This window comes from Rhea americana, unplaced genomic scaffold, assembly GCF_003343005.1.
Source record: "Rhea americana isolate MKP2758 unplaced genomic scaffold, rheAme1 scaffold_140, whole genome shotgun sequence".
Classification (NCBI taxonomy): domain Eukaryota; kingdom Metazoa; phylum Chordata; class Aves; order Rheiformes; family Rheidae; genus Rhea; species Rhea americana.
Genome location: NW_028185484.1, coordinates 2,561,040 through 2,579,903, shown reverse-complemented (window position 1 = coordinate 2,579,903; position 18,864 = coordinate 2,561,040). Strand labels below are relative to the sequence as shown.

General features: G+C 63.1%; 4 protein-coding genes across 6 annotated transcripts; 2 read left to right on the top strand and 2 right to left on the bottom strand.

Moving 5' to 3' along the window:
* Positions 1-227: 227 nt before the first annotated feature.
* On the top strand, positions 228-5,180 carry GFUS (GDP-L-fucose synthase). 3 transcript variants are annotated; one of them, XM_085298747.1, is made up of 11 exons: positions 228-792; positions 985-1,147; positions 1,311-1,425; positions 1,762-1,890; positions 2,188-2,261; positions 2,699-2,832; positions 3,300-3,364; positions 3,632-3,698; positions 3,797-3,876; positions 4,154-4,253; positions 4,480-5,180. In XM_085298747.1, the coding sequence occupies exons 1-11, from the start codon at positions 450-452 to the stop codon at positions 4,533-4,535; spliced, it is 1,326 nt and encodes a 441-aa protein (XP_085154873.1). In that variant the 5' UTR covers positions 228-449; the 3' UTR covers positions 4,536-5,180. The 3 variants fall into 3 exon arrangements, with proteins under 3 accessions (XP_085154873.1, XP_085154875.1, XP_085154874.1); XM_085298749.1 differs by having other exon boundaries at positions 960-1,147; XM_085298748.1 differs by having other exon boundaries at positions 228-1,147.
* A 966-nt stretch (positions 5,181-6,146) lies between these two features.
* Positions 6,147-9,870, bottom strand: LOC146599359 (protein brambleberry-like). The gene is made up of 9 exons (XM_085298712.1): positions 9,634-9,870; positions 9,391-9,519; positions 8,653-8,838; positions 8,341-8,563; positions 8,128-8,244; positions 7,820-7,999; positions 7,514-7,720; positions 7,256-7,441; positions 6,147-6,157 (listed from the first exon to the last, which is right to left on the bottom strand). Exons 1-9 carry the CDS (start codon positions 9,868-9,870, stop codon positions 6,147-6,149), a joined length of 1,476 nt encoding a protein of 491 aa, XP_085154838.1.
* A 388-nt stretch (positions 9,871-10,258) lies between these two features.
* On the top strand, positions 10,259-13,214 carry PYCR3 (pyrroline-5-carboxylate reductase 3). Its single transcript, XM_085298746.1, has 6 exons — positions 10,259-10,396; positions 10,985-11,049; positions 11,490-11,669; positions 12,055-12,267; positions 12,444-12,536; positions 12,774-13,214. The coding sequence occupies exons 1-6, from the start codon at positions 10,315-10,317 to the stop codon at positions 12,954-12,956; spliced, it is 816 nt and encodes a 271-aa protein (XP_085154872.1). The 5' UTR covers positions 10,259-10,314; the 3' UTR covers positions 12,957-13,214.
* Positions 13,215-16,203: 2,989 nt separating this feature from the next.
* On the bottom strand, positions 16,204-18,863 carry TIGD5 (tigger transposable element derived 5; the record flags this gene model as incomplete). The annotated part of the gene is made up of 1 exon (XM_085298711.1): positions 16,204-18,863. A coding segment is annotated over one exon (1,653 nt), but the record flags the coding sequence as incomplete, so codon positions are not given.
* Position 18,864: the final 1 nt, after the last annotated feature.

Below are 18,864 nucleotides of genomic sequence, written 5' to 3'. Positions count from 1 at the left end.
CAGGGGTCTGACGTGGGGGTCCCTGGGGGAGCCAGGGGGTGCAGCCCTGGAATTTTGGGGGTTCTGGGGTAGCAGGGGGGTGCAGACACCTGGCCTTTGGGGTCCCTGATGCAGGTGTGAGGGTGCAGCCCTGGGATTTGGGGGTCCTGGGGTAACAGGGGTGTGCAGACAGCTGGGGTTTGGGGGTCTTGGTGCAGGTGTGGGGGTGCAGCCCTGGGATTTGGGGGTCCTGGGGTAACAGGGGTGTGCAGACAGCTGGGTTTTGGGGGTCCATGATGGAAGCATGGGAGTGCAGACTTGGGATTCAGAAGTCCTTGATGGAGATGTTGGGGTACAGGCAAGAGATTTGGGGTCAGGAGCTGCTCTGGGGGGTCCGGGGCCGGGGAAGCAGTGAGGCAAGGAGGAAGATGCTTGGGGAGGAAGGCTGACACGCTGGGCCGTGCTGCGGGATGGGCTCCGAGGCCTGGCGGGGCACCGGAGCAGGGAGACGAGCTGGGGAGCCTGGCGTAGCGGGGAGGACCAGCACCCCCGCGAGACGCTGGAGCAGGCGCCGGCCTGGCCTCGCCATCCGGCCCCCTTCCCACTTCCGCCGTTGTTCCGGGAGGCCGGGCGCTGCCGGCTGGTGCCGCGTGGCAGAACGTCAGCGTTTCGCCGCCGGTTGCAGCTCACACGCAGCAGCGGCACGTTTAACCGTTAGGGCAGACACGCCACGGCACGGTTTCCGGCTGCTCCCGGCCCCCGCAAGGCACCACTTTCATTTTCCTTTTTGCCTTTGCCGGTTGGCAGGAGAAGGTAAAAGCCAGAAAGCCCCGTGTCCACGCCAGGGCAAGCTCAGCGCTCCCCCTGCACGCTGAGCGCCCCRAGGTGGTGGCGGCTCCGGCGCCAGCGGCTCCAGCGGCTCCTTTACCACCTCCGACTGGCCAGTCTGGAGCAGGAGCAGCCGCATGGCGCTGGCTTAGCCCTCTCCCTGCTCCGGCTGCGCAGGTTTTGTGACTATGACAGAGGCAGTGGGGACGAGGCCCAAGCGCATCCTGGTGACRGGTGGCACCGGCTTGGTCGGCAAAGCCATCGAGAAGGTGGTGGCTGATGGAGGAGGCCGKCCGGATGAGGAGTGGATCTTCGTGTCCTCCAAAGATGCCGACCTAACGTGAGTTTGCGTTGCGCAGGCGGCTGCACTTTTGCCTGGGATGCCTCCAGTCTGCTCCTTTCGCTCCCGTTGGTTATGGACAAGGGGGGAAAGCGCAAACCCGGGATGTCGGCTGCCCCTTTGAGCAGCATCCTGCTGAGCCCCGTGTCTTTCCTCCCYGCAGGAGCGCCGTGGAGACCAAAGCCCTGTTTGAGAAGCACAAACCCACGCATGTGATCCACCTGGCCGCCATGGTTGGAGGCCTCTTCAAAAACATTCGCTACAACCTGGATTTCTGGGTGAGCAGCGGGCAAATGGGCAGCGTCTGGGTCCCTGCAGCTGCCGCAACCCCCTGCCCTTCGCACAGACCTTGATCTCCCCAGGCCGAGAGCTGGGGCGAGCTCGGTGGAGAGGACTTGCTCCGCTCCTGGAGCTGAAAGGGGTCGCGGTGGTTTCATGAACAGCCACTGCGGATTTAATAACCCGTCATGGCACCTTGCAGGCGGCAGCTCTGGTTTTGCCCCGTCAGATGGCTGCAGCGGACCTGGCCAGAGAGCCCAGCAGCCCTGTGGGGAAGCTGCCCGCGTGCTCTGGCCGGGCTGCGATGCTGCTCTGACAAATCTCTCTCTCCCCAGAGGAGAAATGTCCACATCAATGACAACGTCCTGCACTCGGCGTACGAGTGTGGAGCACAGAAGGTGGTCTCCTGCCTCTCCACCTGCATCTTCCCGGACAAGACAACGTACCCCATCGACGAGACCATGGTGAGTGGCTCCATCCCCATGGTACCACCTGGGGCACAGGGACACAGCCGGGTCCTGGCGCGACCTCTCTGATCGCTGGCCCCCGTCATCCACCCCATTCATGGCTGTAACACGGCAGCGCCTTTGGCCTGCCTGAGCCATGCTACAGATTTAAAAAGGCACCAAGTGCCCGAGACTGAAACTTTGGATCAAATCTCTGCTCCTGGGACATGCAGCTGGAACGAGGCACAATYGCTGTGTTGGGACAACCAACAGTTAGTTAATTCACACTCGGTGTCTGTACTCTCCTGTCTGCAGATTCAYAACGGACCACCTCACAGCTCCAACTTTGGGTACTCCTACGCCAAGAGGATGATCGACATCCAGAATAGGTGCGGGCCGCTGCAGGAGAGGCCTAGAGCGAGGAAGACCCTCGTGCTGCAGCAGGGCTGTGAACGCTCCCCTCTTACCAAGGAGGAGAAGCCCTTCTGAGCTCTCTGGGCTTAAGCAGAGCTGGGGAGATACCCTTGCTCACTAGCTGGAGATGCTCCTGTCCCGGAGCAGGGTGGCTGCACCTATGCATGTCTCCCTGTTCGTGGCTGGGCATCATGCTGGGAATGGCTGCTGCTCTCATGTGGCTGTGCGACAGCCTGGGGATTATCTCTGGGGATACCGCAGGGATTGCACTTTGCCGTGCCRTGGTGACTGCGGCACCTGGACATGGCTGGTTTATGCCAGCAGCTGTACCTGGGGAAGCGCCCGTGGCGCTGGGTGCCCAGCAGGCCRCACTGCCGTGCAGGTGACCCACTTGTCCTGTGCTCTCGCCCAGGGCRTACTTTGAGCAGCACGGCTGCCGCTTCACCGCTGTCATCCCTACCAACGTCTTTGGGCCGCACGACAACTTCAACATCGAGGATGGCCACGTCCTGCCGGGGCTCATCCACAAGGTGTACCTGGCCAAACGTGAGTGGTGCAGCTCCCCCAGGCCCTCGGCCCCCTCCTAGCTCCATGGGAATGCGAATGCTGCCAAGCTCCGGCCTCTCGGGGGGGTAAGAAACCACGGGGCTCACTTAATTGCCTGCAGCGGGCTGCTACTCCRCTCTAGGTTACTTGTCCCTCAGCCATGGCTCGTCGTGGAGCTGTCATGTTTCGCCCTAGAGCCCGCTGCATTTCTGTGGAGTGGGAGGTGATTCCCTGCTCCCCTTCAGGAGAACCTGGAAGCCCTATTTGGCARGGGCAGAGCCTGATGGACATGATGGGCTTTTATTTATTTATTTTGGGTTGGGGGAGGTTCTCCAAGTCTGGGTTTTCTCCATACAACCTGCTCTGATCCTCTTGCTCTATTAGCTGCCTGGGGACACAGCGGGATAGCTGAGGTGGCGGGGAACGTAACTGCGACACTCATGGGCACGTTCTCCATCATCCCACAGAGACCGGCTCTGCTCTGACTGTCTGGGGCACAGGAAAACCCAGAAGACAGTTCATCTACTCCCTGGTATGTGTCTCCTCTGGCTGCAACCCAGCATCTGAATCCAGGGCATGTGCAGCCTGAAAGAGGAGGAACATTTGTCTTCTGCAGTTTGGGCGGGCAACATGGGGGTCTGCAGGGTGGACATGCTCTGAGCCTGTATGAGCCTGGCAAGCAGTGATGGTCCTCGGGGATGTGGGGACTCCCTATTAACGTGAGCCCAGCCTTGTGCTTTGCCCCTGGAAGACTTGGGGAAAGTGGCCAGCCCCCCCAGAAGCCTCTGCCCCTTTGCAGGACTTGGCCCGGCTCTTCCTTTGGGTCCTCCGGGAATACGATGAGGTGGAGCCCATCATTTTGTCAGGTAGGATGGAGCTGTCCCCAGGTGCCTTCTCAGGAACAGCAAGGCGTGGAGGGCTGGCACTGGGGAGCAACGGCGTTGTCTCATGCCCTTCTCCACAGTCGGAGAAGAAGATGAAGTCTCAATCAGGGAGGCAGCAGAGACAATCGCAGAAGCTATGGACTTCAAGGGAGAACTCGTCGTATCCTTTACCTCATGCTGGTGCCCCTCGCGAGCAGGGGGAGCTGTGCCCCTTTCCTCAGGGGTGCTGCAGTGTGTTGGGTGATGGTGTTATTCCAGGGGTGTCCACTGGTGGATGTGGGGCCAGGGCACACCGGTGACTTGAGCAAAACAGCACCTCAAGCATCTTTCTCACTGTCCCCATGGGGACTTGGTCCACCAATGTRAGACCTTGCTGCCTGGCCTCCATCACATCCCTGGTTTCCCATTTCATTTCCCTTAATACCTCCCACCGCCAGTTTGATATGACCAAGTCGGATGGGCAGTTCAAGAAGACTGCAAGCAACAGCAAATTGAGGCGCTACCTGCCCGGCTTCCAGTTCACACCCTTCAGACAAGGTAAGAAGGCAGGTGCACGCCCCAAAAGCACCTCAGGACATTCCAGGAAGAGAGGGAAGCCACTAGGGCCTAAGCTGCTGCTGTTAATGGAGCACAACCCCAGGAAATCCTCAGCGCCTCCTCATGGGCATCAGTTAGCCAAGCCTGCGATGCAGGAGAGACCCATCTCGTTCCCTGTCTGCATTCCTGCTGGACATGGTGCTTATGGCCTCCTCTTCCTCCCTAGCCGTGAAGGAGACCTGCACCTGGTTCACCACCARCTACACCAGCGCCAGGAAGTGACCAGCACAGTGCAGCCGACGTGGTACCAGCAGTGCCTGGTCCACACATCTTCTTTGACTCAGGGTTGTCCTTTGCTGGGGCAGAGGACAGGGGCTTAGGGGGACACTGGTGGTGGGAGCTAGCACCATTTCCAAAGCCAAGGGGACTGGGATCCCAGGTACACTGAATAGTGGTTAGGTGCCCTGCAGTTCCTCTATGGGTGCAGAGCATGCCGAGGGCAGCAGCTGTGATGAACCCTGCTTGAAGGGGTGTGTGTTGGGGTGGGGTGGGGTGGTAGAATCTTCATTTAGAAAAGCATATAGAAAAGGCCCTGCTCAAGTAGCCCAGAGCTGCCCAGACTTTACTCCCTGCTGCTGGGCAGAGGGTGGGATGCACAGCTCGTGGAAGGTGTGCAGCCCCCGTATAGGGCAGGAGTGGTGGGAAGGTTGAGAGAGGATACCCCAAGGTCCCCAAAGCTGCTGACAGCCCCACAAGGGACCCCGGGGACAAGGTGGTAGCAGCCAAAGCCACRGTCTGGTCTGAGCCTTGCCAGCTGCCTCTGCTGCACCCCTCTGTGGTGCAGAGTCTGGTGGCTGCTGCAGAACTGTAATGGTCTACGCTGCTAATTATGTGTTATTAGGTGTAATAAACGGAGACTGATGGGGATTCCTGTTCTTCCAGCACAGGAATCACAGCAGGGCATTTGGTGTTGCATCAGGGAAGTGCCGCTGGTCCCCTGGTGCAGCACCCACAGTGCAAGTAAAGGGAGCACATTGCCCCCTTGGGACATGCCCAAGGCCCACAGCGGACACCCAGAGCAGCCCAGGGTTAGGGTGAACCTCCAACTCCCAAACTGGGTGCAAACAGTCCCTTGGGCCCTTCATCTGTGTGCACTTATGTCCCTAAACACACTGCCAGGCCCTGTTCTAGCCCCCCAGCACACCCACCTCTGCAGATCCTGCCCTCGCATGGGGCTGGGGTAGATGAGAAACAGGAAGGCTCCAGCTGTAACAACATTTATTAAAACAATACAAATAGATTAAAAACTTCTGACCAGACAAGCAGCATCTCCCCAGCACCCAGGGATGGTGCAGGCACAGAGTGAGGCTGTGCCAGCCCTGCTCTGCCCACATCGTGGGAGGCTGCATGCCAGGGTGACGCTCAGCTCAGCCTCATCCCTGCGATCCAGAAGRTCCAATGAAGGGTTTAAAACACCTCTCTGGGAGGGGATAGGAGTCAAATAGGGTGAGATGAGTCCACAGCTCGGCCACTGTGTGATGCTTGCCTGGAGGCATGGACCCGGCAGAAGACCTGCCCGGGGGTGGCCCTCTTCCGGCACTGCTGCCCAGCCCTGGTGAGCCCCTGGCACGGGAGCCGTGGGGACAGCGAGGACCTAGGGAGGAGATACCCATCAGTGCCTGAGCTGCCAGGAGATCCCTCTAGCCAAAGTTGGGCCTTCCCCTGCTGCCAGGTCACTTCCTGCACCCTGGGATGCTCATAGGGTGACATCAGCCCCAAAACATCCCCAGAGCAGAGATGTCCCCCACACATGGTACTCACACATCGCTGGCCAGAGACTGGCTTGGGCTGTAGGGTTTGGTCTCCCAATGGTGCCCTGCTCCAGAGCCCATCTCAAGCATTGCCTGGTTGGGAAGAGGGGGATTGGCAGTGAACATTTCCACCCACATGACCCCCCTGTGCTGCAGGAGGTGCCCCTCTCCACCCCCAGGGAGGTGTGGGTCCTGCATGTGCAGGATGGCTGTCTTGGCCACCAGGATCCACCCAAGGGATCACCCTCATCTCTCCCCAGACACTTTGGGGGTGTGAGACGCCAGCACCATAGCCCCATATAGGGTGTGAAGGGGTCATCAGGCCCCCGCAGRTTCTCCCTGCATCCTTCCCCAATGCTGCAGCCCATGGGCTGCTCTCCTAGCATGCCCAAGGGACGCCCAGGATCTTTGGGTTGCAGTCATGTGACAGAAAGACCTCATCCCTGGAGGGGGACCCCAACAGCCCCAAGGAGCAGGGCCTGGCCCAGTGCTCCCAGGAGCTGGGAGAGGAAAGGTACCCACCACATGGCAAGGAAGGAGGTGGCAGGACCTAGCCAGCCTCCAAGAGATGACATGGGGCAGCATCCCCATCCCTCAAAACCAAAGGGTCACCTTAGCACCCACCTGACTCTTGGCAGCTTCAGTCCTGACCCGGCTCAAGCTCACCCCGTGCAGGCTCCTGGGGGTGACGGGGCACCTGTGCAGAGTGGCCAAGTTTGGTTTTGTCTTCCAGCCACCGGGGACTGGTGATGCCTGTCCTGCTGAGCTGGGGTCCCCTGCCACYGCTGGGAGCTGCTCCAGGCACGAGGGGTCTGCAAAGCATTGCGTGACTGGCGATGGGTCTCCAGTGCTGCTGTCCCTGGGCATAGGCTGGGGACACCCTGGAATGATGCACCTCCAGCCCTGCCCTCGGGCTGGGGATGGGGATGCCTTGGGGCTCTTGACCGCTGTCCTACAGCCACCCCCGCATGCAGCTCCATGATAATCCCCCCCTGCTAAAACCTCCAAAAGATCCAGAAAAAGCACCACATACCCAGCTGAGCTGAGCCTTCACCCGATTTCAGCCTTTCTGCCTTCCAGGAGATGGTCTCACCCACATGGTGGTGGAGCCCTCGGCCAGGAAGCCCCAAGGGGACACCCCTGGCCCTGTGCTTGCCCTCCCCTGTCCCRCCTGGCCACGCTGGCTCTCACCTTGCAGGTAACTCGGCTCCAGCCTGTCCCGCAGCGGGCATGTTTCGAAACCCCYGCGTGAGAAGGAAGCCTCATACCTCTCGGGAGTAGAGGTGAGGTGASAGTGGGGCTGCCCCGGGCCCGGGGACAGCGCCGGCACCGGGGCTCCCGCGGCACGGCACCGTGTGGCCGCCAGCAGCCGGTGCCCTGTGGGGAGGCGAGAAGGTGGGTGTTGGTGTGCGTGCCCAYCGCGAGCCCCCAACGGCGGCTCGTCCCCACCTGCCACCACGAGGCCCAGGAGAGCCGAGAGGGCCGGGAAGCCAAGGGAGCCGGCGCCGCGGAGCTGGTGGGCAGCGTTGGAGATGACGAGGAGCAGGAGGGCGGCGCGGGGCAGCGCGGGCGCCTGCAGGAAGGCCAGCAGCAGGGCCAGCAGCAGGAAGTAGGCGCCGTGCAGGATGCAGGTGGAGGCAGCACTCGGGCCAAGCCCTGCAGGATGGGCAGCGGTGTCAGCATCCTGTGAGGGTTCCTGGGGTTTCCCGGGGTCTGGTCCTCCGCATGGGACCCCCAACCCCCATCCCAGCTCACCAGCCCAGGAGAGGAYGGCCCGGATGTGCTGCAGCCAGCTCTCCAGTTGGCTCCGCAGGCTGTCCACGGCGGCCAGCGCCAGCTCCAAGGTCTGGTTCATCCTCTGCAGTTTCCCCACCACCTCRTCATAGCCCCGCGCCGTTCGGTTCTGGTAGGCCAGGAAGAGGACCAGGTGGCTCTCTGTGCAAGGAGGACACAGAGCCCGCGTGAGCCACTCCCCTGCCACGGGGGAGCCAGAGGGGTCTCGCGGCGGCGAAGGGTCGTTCCCCTGACCCCCGCCATGGTGGGCTGTGTGCCTGGCCCGGTACCGATTTTGGAGTAGACGTCCTGAGCTCTCTCCTGCGCTCGGCTGAGGTCGGTYAGGATGGTCCGGTGCCCTTCCTGGAGCCCTTCATCCTGCACGGCCAGGTGGTGGCTCATGTTCTCTGCAGAGAGGCACGAGAGCGCAGGTCGCTGGCCTGGTCCCTGTGTYGGCAAAGGGGTTGGGACGCCCCGCCAAAGCCAACAGTGGTGGCTCTTACCCATCTTCTCRGTGATGCCCTCCACGAGCTGGGCTACGTGGTGCTGCCAGGTGGCAAGCAGGGCCTTTTCCAGCTCCAGCTGCTCCAGGCTGCTGTGGATGGAGGTCTCCATCTGGCCCTGGCTGCCCCGAAGCCTCTCCTGCTGCGCCAGCAGCTCCCGCTGCCCGCTCAGCGCCCGCTGCAGCGACTCGGCCGTCAGCTCCCGCAGCGCCGCCTGCTCCTCCTGGCGTGGGGAGCACGGAGGGGATTTACTGGGACGCCCTGGCGGCCCCCACGCCCCGCTTCCGCCGGCCTCCCCCTCCCCGGGCGCACCTTCAGCACCCGCATGGCTTCGAGCTGGCTGGCGGCAGCGGCGGCGAGGGCGGCCACGGCGCGCTCGGTGCGGCGCCTGAACTCCAGCTGCCGGGCGGCGTAGCAGACGGCGCGGGCCCGGTTGCTGACGACGTGGTAGGCAGTCCAGGTGTCGGGGTCCATGGCGGCCGTGCAGCGCTCCAGCGGCTGCCGGCAGCGCTGTCAGTGCGGCGCTACCCCCTGCCCAATCCGCCCCCCCGTGCACGCGTCCCTCCCGACTGAGGTGCCCTGAACCAAGAGTGGGGAGTTTGATCCCCATTCCAGGGAAGATGGGGAAAAATAAACAATAATTGGTCCTAAAGCACTGAAGGGCAGAGCCAGAGCAAAGAGTGAGGAGCCAGGGCCAGGTCTGTCCAGATGGGACCTCGCGTGCTCAGTCTCCTGGAGCCACAGCTGGGCGCCTTTTTGGAGAAGATGCGGCAGCAGGCAAGGTTGCAGAGTCAGAAATGAGAAATTCTGGTCTGTTGCTGGGAACAGGATAAATCGGGTTTTAACCCCAAAAGCAAGAACGAGAGGCTGAGCAGAGCACGCTGGGTGCCGATGGGACTCCCAACCTGCACCCGCAGCTGACGGGACCACGGTGGGGCTGCACTGGGGAATTGGACCGTTGGAGAAAGCCAGACTTGGGGTAGGGGAGATCCCCTTGGCCCCCCAGCACAGGTTTAACGCCCAGCTCCCGGCTGCCCTACGCCACCTTACCACATCCGGGCCGCAGGGGTAGGTGCGACGACCCTCGGCGCTGGCCTGGCAGTTGAACAGAGCCACCCCCAGCTTGGCCACCTCCTCCTCGCTCAGGTCGGCGCAGGACGAGCGGAGCTGGGCCACAACCTGGCGGCAGTGGAGGTGGTAGCGGGGACACCCGGCACCCACGAGAGCTCCCGGCGACCCCCACTGCTTCCCGGCAGGGGGAGAGCCCCCACCCCACCCCCAGCGCGGCCACACCTGGTGGTGGCAGGAGTCCAGGGGCGAYGGGTCCCAGCGCTCGGCTTCCGCCAGGAACCGCTCGTCCCCCAGCGTCATCTCAAAGGGGACGGGTGGGGGGCCACTGGGCTGCGRTGCCTGGGGGGTCACCACTGCCGCCGCCTCCTCCCGGGGAGCAGCGCCAAGGCCCAGCCAGCTGAGGAGCCCAGCRGCCGGGGTGCACAGCAGCAGCAGCACCCAGCAGCCCCGCGGCAGCATCACGGGGCACCCTGCGGGGAGAAGGGGGAAAGCCGGGGTGGGGTGGAGGGGGGGGACAGCACCCTAGGGCCCCACGCCGGGGCTGAGCTGAAGGCCGAGTGAGGCCAAGCAGGTGCAGGAGTGGGGTGGGGTGGGGTGGAGGCCTGCACCACCGGGCACCCCCCAGGGAACCGGGGTTTAGGGGCAGAAGCTGCAGCTGGGGGGCCGAGGGGTGATCTGGGGGTCCTCTGCGAGCACAGCACCCACGTGGCCCCTCCCCACACCTGTCAATCACGCAGCCGGGCCACGCCTCTTATCCCCGCGGCGCGCCCCGCCCCGCCAATGAGGGGGCCGGACCGCGGCGGGGTGGGGAAGGGGTGTGGCGGGGCGGGGGGGGCGTGGCCGGCGGTCACGTGGGGCGGCGGGCGGCGCGCCGGCGCGCCGCGGCGCCACGTGGGTGCGGACATGGAGGCGGCGGAGCTGCGGGTCGGGTTCGTGGGCGCCGGGCGGATGGCGGGCGGCGTGGCGCGGGGGCTGCTGCTGGCAGGTACGGCCTGGGGCGGCCCCCCTGGTCGCTGCCCCCTATAGAGCGGTGTGGGGAGGCGGGGACAGCCCCGGCCTGTCCCTCCTGGGGAGTCCCTGTCACATAAAGCGAAGTAGGGGCATAGGGACAGCAGCCACGTCCTGTATTTCCCTCCCTCCCCCCAGGTCCCTGCCCCATAGGACGGTGTGGGGACACGGGAACWGCCCCGTCCTGCCCTTTTCCTCCTGGGAATCCCTGCCACACAGTGCAGCGTGGGGGCACGGGGGCGGCCCCATCCTGCCTCTCCCCCAGGGATGTCCCTTCCGCATGGAGCAGCACAGGCGATGACGACAGCCCTGTCCCTGCGCAGCGCCTGGGCTGGCCCGTGGGGTGCTCACAGCCAGCAGCAGTGCAGGGACTGGCAGCATCCAGCCGCCGGCTCGCTTTGCTCCGTGTCCCCCAGGCTGATCTGACCGGGGTCRGAGGGGAGGAGCGCTGCCGTGCCGGGATGGGGGCACCCGCACTCTCCAAGGGTGCCAGGCTCTGCTGGGGTGCCCCTGCTCCCCTGGAGCTCCCCGGCAGCTATTCACTCTGTGGTCTGTGTTTTTGAAGGAAGGGTGCCAGCCGGCAACATCCTGGCCAGCGCACCCTCGGACAGAAACCTGGGCACTTTCCGGGTAAGCGAAGGGCTGGCTGAGCCTGCTCCTGGGGCCCGTGACCGTGGGGCTGCCAGGACTGGCCCAGCGAGGCAAGGAGGGGGCTGTTTGGGTGGGCGCCTGCGTGACAAACTGCCTTGCTCGGCAGCTGCAGCAATGGGAGACTCCAGCACCTAGCGCTGCAGTGCCCCATGCTGCAATTTTGGGGTTCCCTTTCACCCTTGTACGGGCTGGGGTCATCCTTGCAGGAGGCCAGGTATAAATCTCGGCAAAGCCTGAGGAGCTTCGTGGCTGAAGCAAGTCCCCAGCCTGCGTCCTGCGCATGCAGCTGTGCCCAGCATTTGGGGAAGGGGCGAGCGGGGGATGCCTCTTCTGAGGGCTGGTCAGATGGTTTTCCGAGGGTGTTGCAATGCGAGCGAAGGCCGTTGCCGGCCTCTGACGCGTTTCCGTGTTGCGGGCAGGAGTCCGGCTGCCGAACGACGCACTGCAACCTGGAGGTGCTGCAGGACAGCACCCTGGTGTTCCTGGCCACCAAGCCCCACGTCCTGCCGGGCGTCCTGCAGGAGATCCGGCCCGCCGTCTGCCCGCACCACATCATCGTCTCGCTGGCGGCCGGCGTCACCCTCCAGACCCTGCAGCAGGTGAGCGCGCCACTCGGCTGGCTCTTCTCCCCGCGCGTCCCCGAGGGATGGGTTTGCATGCGGGGCCTGCACCTGTCCTGCAGGCTGGGTGCCGGGTCAGTGCTCTCCCCCTTCCCATGGCCCCAGAGCTTGTTGTTTTGCCTTTTTCCTGCTCGGTTCCTGCTCTAGTGGGGTTTTGGGGGTTGCTTGCAGGAGATGCGCATCTCTGTCTCCGTCCAGGTTGCATCCCTTGTGGTTCGAGTCCTGCACTGTACTTCCTTGCCAGCCCTGATGGGTGGTACCTGCTGCCACTGCGGGGTCCCAGGGCGCAGCTTGCAGCCTCGGGAGCACCCGGGTGCCGCCCAGAGCCCACCGGCATCTTTCTCCAATGCCCGTCTCTCCCCAGCTGCTCCCTGCGGGGACTAAGGTGCTGCGGCTCATGCCCAACCTGCCGTGCGTGGTGCAGGCAGGGGCGATGGTGTTCTCCCGGGGCGACGGTGCCGGCGAGCCGGAGGCTGCCCTGCTCAAGAGCCTGCTCTCCTCCTGCGGGCTCTGCGAGGAGGTGCCCGAGTCCTACATCAACATCCACACGGGCCTCAGTGGCAGCGGGGTAGCCTACGTAAGTGTCCTGGCTCCCGCGCGCCGCTCCCCAAATCCCAGCCACCGCCGCAGCCTGCCCCTCGCTCGGTGGGCGCTGCGTTTCCGGCAGCTGCCGGGGCGCGGGCAGAAGCCGGGTCCTCGCGTGGCCRCGCTCGCTGCCTGAGGCTCCTCTCCCCCGTGGTTCGGCCGCCCCAGGTGTACCTGTTTGCCGAAGCCCTGGCCGAGGGAGCTGTGAAGATGGGCATGCCGGGCCCCTTAGCCAGCCGGATCGCGGCCCAGACGCTGCTGGTGAGTCGGTGCCTTCGCTCGGGCACGTCCCGCCTGCCTCGGTTTCCCCTTTGGGAATCAAGGATGAGGCCGCAAGGGGAGGGCAAGGGCACGTGCGCGGGACAGCAGCTCTGACACCCTGTCTCTTGTGGAAGGGGGCAGAGGGGGGATGTCATGGTCTGTCCCTGGTTGGAGGGGATGGCTGGGCAGGGCCCTGTCACCCGCGCTCACCCCGCGACCCGTCCCCTGCTCCCGCAGGGTGCGGCAAAGATGATGCTGGAGACGGGGGAGCACCCGGCGAAGCTGCGCGGCGACGTCTGCACGCCYGGAGGCACCACCATCCACGCGCTGCACCAGCTGGAGAAGGGCGCGCTGCGGGCCACCGTCATGAGCGCCGTGGAGGCTGCCACCAACCGGGCCTGCAACATGGGCAAGGACTAGCAGCCCGGCTCCGGGCCGCGGCCCTCCGTCCTCCACGGGGCAGGAGGCGCAGCGGGGACCGCGACTCTCCCTGCTGGGGGTTGTCCTCATGCCAAGGTGCCCCTGGATAAAACCCCTTCTGGGAGCCGGGGGAGGCTGGGGAGAGCCGGACTCCTCCAGGAGACCCTGGCCGGAGGTGGGACACGTCCACACGCATGTCCATGCTGTACGCTCCCCCTCTGCAGGGTCAGGACCTAATAAACAGTACGGGCAGCATGACGGTGGGCTGCAGGCCTGGCTCCTTCTGGTCCCCTGCGCCCCGTGGAGCATCTCCATGGGGAGGCGATGGCCATGGGGTTTGGGCCCCCTGTGAAACTCTGGGCCAGTGGGGACGCAGCTGAAGCTCGCTGGTGCTGCGCCGGGATGGCTCCTGGCCTGGTGGCAGCGGCAGCAGGGCTGGGGCTCAGCTTTACAGGGTGCCCCGGGGATGCTGGTGTCCCCTCGCTGGGCTGGGACCGTGAGAAGGGGACCTGGCAGTGCCCAACAGGACGCAGCTTTGGAGAGCAGCTTGAAACCAGGCGGAGCAAGGGCCCCTTCCCCTTTCTCCGACCTGCTTGTGCGTCCTCTGCTCTGCACCTTCCTTTAAAACGTGGCGCCACATCTCATCGACCCCTTGCCTCTGCAGTAACTCCATCCTTCTCCCTTTAGCATCACCCAGAGGTGCCGTGCTCTGGGGACCCTCCCCCCCCCAACCCTGCTTGACATTCGGGCAGACGGAGCACAGAGAAAGACTTTCATGGGCAGCAGCGCTCGGTTCTCGGGATAAAAATAAGCGTCGTTGCCCGGTCCTCTGCTCCGCTCCAGGAAGGCCTGCTGAGACCCGGGAGGGGGCTGATTYGTATCCCAGTGCTGTCCGTGAGAAATCAGCCACAAAACCTCCCATCTTTTCCCGGTCTCAAACCTGCATGCTGCAGTGAATGTCTCCTGGAAGAGGAGCCCTGTTCCTCTGCAGGGATCGGGAATGCCCTTGCCGATGGGAAACTCGCCTTTTCTTTCCAGGTATCGTTATTAGACAATCCTCACTAAGTCAGATGTGTTCTTCCTGACGTTTCACTCTTTTTGGAGAGGATCTGAGCATTTTGCAAGTCCTAATTAAGCTCTGTTCCCTCCTGGCACCTGCAGAGATGCAATTAAGGAAGGTTTGTCCAACGCTTTGAAGATGAAACGCTTTTTCCAGGCAAAATAACGCTGCGGAAAGGGCCAGGTACTGAGCCCTCGGGTCGCACAGCTTTGATCCCTTTCCCGGGAGGTCCATCTGGTGGCCAGTGGCACCAGGCCAAGACAGACCCCCCTCCCGGTGATGCAGCGTTGCCGCGTAGCACCGAGATGCCCAAAGCCCAGCGCGTCCCTCATCCACGGGCAGTAACAGCTCTGCCGCTCAAGGCACCTAATTAATTAGCCCAGCTGCATTAAAAGCCTGCCAGTCCCTCCCCTCCTCTCACCCCAGTCTGATGGGGAAAGCAAAGATTTGTATTTTTTTTCCTCCACTTGCACATGAAAGCAGCTACCCCCAAATGCTTGTGCTTGGGGGATGGTCCCTGCCTTTGGGGAGCCGTGAGCTCCGAGCTGGGAACGGGGCAAAGGCGGGCAGCGCTCGTCTGCGGCCCGCTTGCGCAGCTCACCAGGCTCTGCCTCAGCCCGCTGCCACCTTCTGTTGTTGTTGTTCTCAAGGGGCTCCATTTGTTCGCTCCTCTCGGMCACATCTGTCCTAAAAAACCTGCGCGCGGCCGAACGCGCCTTCACAGCCCGYGCCGCCCACCGACCCGAGCCGCTCCCCACCTCCGCGCGCTGCGCATCTGTTTGCCTCCCTGCCCTCCCAACTGGCTTTTCAGCCTCAATTTTTCAGGCTATCCCTTGTCCTTCGGAGGAGCGGCAAATCCAACCCAGAGCCAGAGTTTTTACACACGTTATTGTGGAGGCGGACTAGCCCCCCTCCAGATTTTGGTGAAGTAAAACCACCAGGAACATCGCACTGGAAAACCAGGAGACCCCACGTAACAGCGGCGCTTTGCAGAAATCTTTGTTTCCACTTTGCTGCTCTACTCAGGGACTGCAGAGCCCAGCATACAAACGAAGTCAGACTGTCCCATAGCAATTTTAAATTGCACAAACCTCCCCAGGCCAATTCATTTTCCTAAAGCCGTGCACCCTCCTTCGCTTGTTCTTTCCTGGGCCATCACCCAACCCAGGCCGATGCCTTCGATATTTTGCTAAGTCAACAAAAATTGCTTGAATTCCATTAATAATATAAAAAAACCCTGCCCACCTACGCACAACTTACTGCAGTTAAGTTATTGCTACCACCTTCCTGGTTTTGCCAGGTTTCCCACCACCTTTCTACAAGCGCRGTTAAACGCAGCCCGTCCTTATCCACCAGTTCTCGTCGCCGAACAGTTCTCACGTGCTGCTGGTCAGACACGTGGGCCAGATCCAGCTCCGCTTCCAGACCCCAGCGAGCCAGACAGACAGCAAACCAAGAAACACAACTTTTCACTCGTCAGCAGAGCTGGTTTCCTCCCAGTCTGATAAGCGGAGGGACAGACATCGCCYCAGCAAGGCCGTCTTCGTACTCGCTTTTTGCAGACTCATCCTCCCTTCGCCCTTGATGTTCAAACAGGGATCAACCAAGCAACCTGTGCACCTTCTGCTAGACCCAGACTGCCCCAGTTTCAACTCCAACAGGAATTTCATGATTGGAAAAGACAGTGTTGTTGCAACTCCCAACCTGACATTTTTGTGCGTTATTTTTTTTTCCAAGCTGCTCCTTAAAATTCCCCATCAGTCTCGTTTCTGAGCAAGTTAACTCTAGCTGCTGCTAAATAAAGTAAAATTCCACTTTTAAAAGACGCTCTTTTAAGATGTTTACCCAAATGTAGGAGATGAGGTTTATAAAGCAACTCTGCCCATTTGATTTACTCTTGCTCTCAGCCTACGGGACTTCCCGTGTTCACTGGGCTCAGAAGCAAAGATCGAGCCAGGGTTCAGGAGCTTTTTTTCGGGAGTGGCCACAGCGTTTCAGGCGCCCTGCCTGGCCCTGCCAACTTAAACAAGCTGAGGAGAGTCAGGGAACATGATGGAGAAAACCCAAGCGCCGGCTTGCCATGTCACCCCGAGAGGACACAAGCGTATGGAGGTCYACCTTGCGCCACTGCCCACCCGGCGGCGGGGATGCCTCAAAGCGACCGCTCACAGAAGACAACCCCAGAGCGGGAATAAAAATCCATTTAATCTTCATAAACTCTGAAGTCATGAGACAAAGACCCAACAGGTAAAACCAGCCACCCCGCCTGCTGACACGAGGTACTTCAGCACTAATGATTTTTTTTTCTTTTTCCTCCTTTGAATAATTTGGTTAAATAGACTTAAAAATTATCAAAATCCAGTGAAGAGCAGAGCTGCTAATTCACATTTGATGCCTCTAGTGTTTCACCTCTGGGAGCCCTTCCTGCTGCTGCCCTGCTCGAGACGCRCGTCGCGCCGGGAGCCGTCTCCCCGGCTCCTCCAGCCTCGGCTGCCCTGCCAACCCTGGAGGACACCTCAGCCTCCTCCGCCCGGACCGTTGCGCTTTGCAGAGATGCTTGGATGAAGATACCTGTTGGGCAGGTCGCCGCGGCCCGGGCACCCTCGCGCGCATGGTTGTCACCGAGATGGAGGTGACCCTCTCCGGGGATCTGACCCATCTCCCCGCCGCGCAGATCCCTCTGCCAGCTCCGCTCTGGCGCCTCCGTCTTGGTCGGCGCTGGGGAGCGAGAGATGTCCCACCGGGGCAGCCCACCTCAAACCTCGCTCGGCACCCCGCTCCGCGATGCGGGGGGTTTACTTACAGCGGCGGGGACGTAACTYTTCCCCGTGCTCCCGGCGGCGCGTTGCCGGCGGATCCATCCTGCTCAGTCTCACAGGATTCAAACAAAAAAAAATAGCACCTCCTAAATACACTGGGGGTGAGGAACAGCCCTCGAATATGCGACATACGGAGGGTATTACACAAAACCCCCTGTTAGCCCTAAATTTTCACTCCCCTTAGCAAAGGTAACGTAAGGGTATTGGGGCCTCCGGAGCCCGAGCTGCCCGTGAYGGAGGGGTGAGGGGAGCTGGCACCTCCGTTGCCGGTCCCACGGGAGAGGCAGGTTGCCCCCAGCCCCACGGGGGTCCGGGCCATGCCCCCCTGCCCAGGCGAGGCGGTAGGTAGCCGAGAGGTCGCAGGCCACCTTGGCCCTAGGAATCGGGGCTGCCGCCGCGGTGCAGCCGCTGGGCCATGCTGATGAGGGAGCGGAGCTGCACCAACTTCAGCGGCCCCACTTGCCGGGGGTCCTGGCTCTCCAGCCAGCGCAGCGCCGTCTCCAGACCTCGGATAGCTTCCCGGGCCGTGGGCAGCAAGGGGTCCCCCCCTTCCCCAGCCCCACCACCCCCTCCTCCTCCACTCCCATCCCCGGTGGCCACCTCCTCCTCTTCGTCCGCCCCGAAGCCACCGGGGCCTTCGTCCTCAGCATCCTCTTCCCCATCGTCCTCCTCCATGCCTGGGGCCGCGTCGTCCAAGTGCAGCCAGTCGGCCACCTCCTCGGGAGCCAAGCGTTTGTAGGCCAGGGCGGCCAGGTGGGTAAGGTCACTGAAGACTTTGCTGTCCCCACTCCCCTCCTCCCCGYGCGGCGGGTCTCCTTGCTCTTCCTCCCCGGGCTGGGGCTCGAAGGCAGCGCGCAGTCCCAGCAGCCAGCACTTCTCGATGGAGCCAGGAGGGATGAGGTCCCAGGAGAGGCCGGCCAAGTAGAGCATGTCCTTGAGCAGAAAGGACCGCAYGAAATCCACGGGGCCACCCCCGCTGGAGCCGCCGGCCGCACACGACACGGCCAGGCGCAGCAATTCCCGCTTGTAGAGCTGCTTGAAGGCGGACACCACCCCCTGCTCCAAGGGGGCCGGGATTCGGCCCCCGCCTCCTCCGGCRGGGCCCTTGGAAAGGAAGAGGGCGCGGATGGCGCCGTCGGGCGTCTGCAGCGGCGGGGTCTCCTCGGGGCCGGCCCCGGAGGGTGGYGGGGGGCAGCTGAGCAGCAGCACGGCCTTCTGCTGCAGGCAGCTGCGGCGCAGGTACCTCTTGACACCGGGCACAAAGTCCTCGAAGAACCAGGCGCGCAGGAGGGCCAGCCCCAGCCTGGCCTCGGGGCTGTAGCGGTAGCAAGCGGGGAATTTGTCCTGGTTGTGGTGCCGGAGGCTGGGGGGATCGCGGAGGCCGCCGACCACCAGCGGCTTGAGCTTGTGGGAGCCCGTCAAGTTGGCGGCCAGCAGCACGGTGACCCGCTTGCCGGGGGCCGCCCGCCGGCGCGGCTGCCCYGGCAGCAGCTTCCAGTAGAGCCCGGTGACGTTGGCGTTGTAGATCTGCTCGTCGCCGTAGCCGCCGGCGTCGGGCAGCGGCGGCTCGGGGCAGGCGGCGGGGGCCCGCTCGGGCTCGGCGGCCAGGCCGCCCTCGCCGTAGATGCGCTGGCTGGAGATGCCGTGGCGCTTCTGCCAGCGCCAGAACCAGCCGTGGCTCGCCTTGAAGGTGCACTCGGGCCCGTAGATCTGGCGGGCGAAGGCCTCGGCCTGCGCCTGGATGAGGGGCCCGGAGAGGGGCACGCCGTGCTGGCGCAGGGCGAGGAACCAGGCGTAGACGGCGCGGTCGATCTCCTCCTCGTTGGCCAGGCGCATCTTCTTGCGCTGGGTGCCCACCTCGCCGCCCAGCTGCTCCAGGAACCAGCGCAGCTTGGCCTCGTCCTTCAGCCAGCCCCGCAGCGTGCCGCCCGGCACCCCGAAGGCCCGGCACACCGACGCCTGCCGCTCGCCCTTCTTCACCCGCTCGATGGCCTCCAGCTTGTCCTTGATGGAGTAAGCCCGCCGCAGC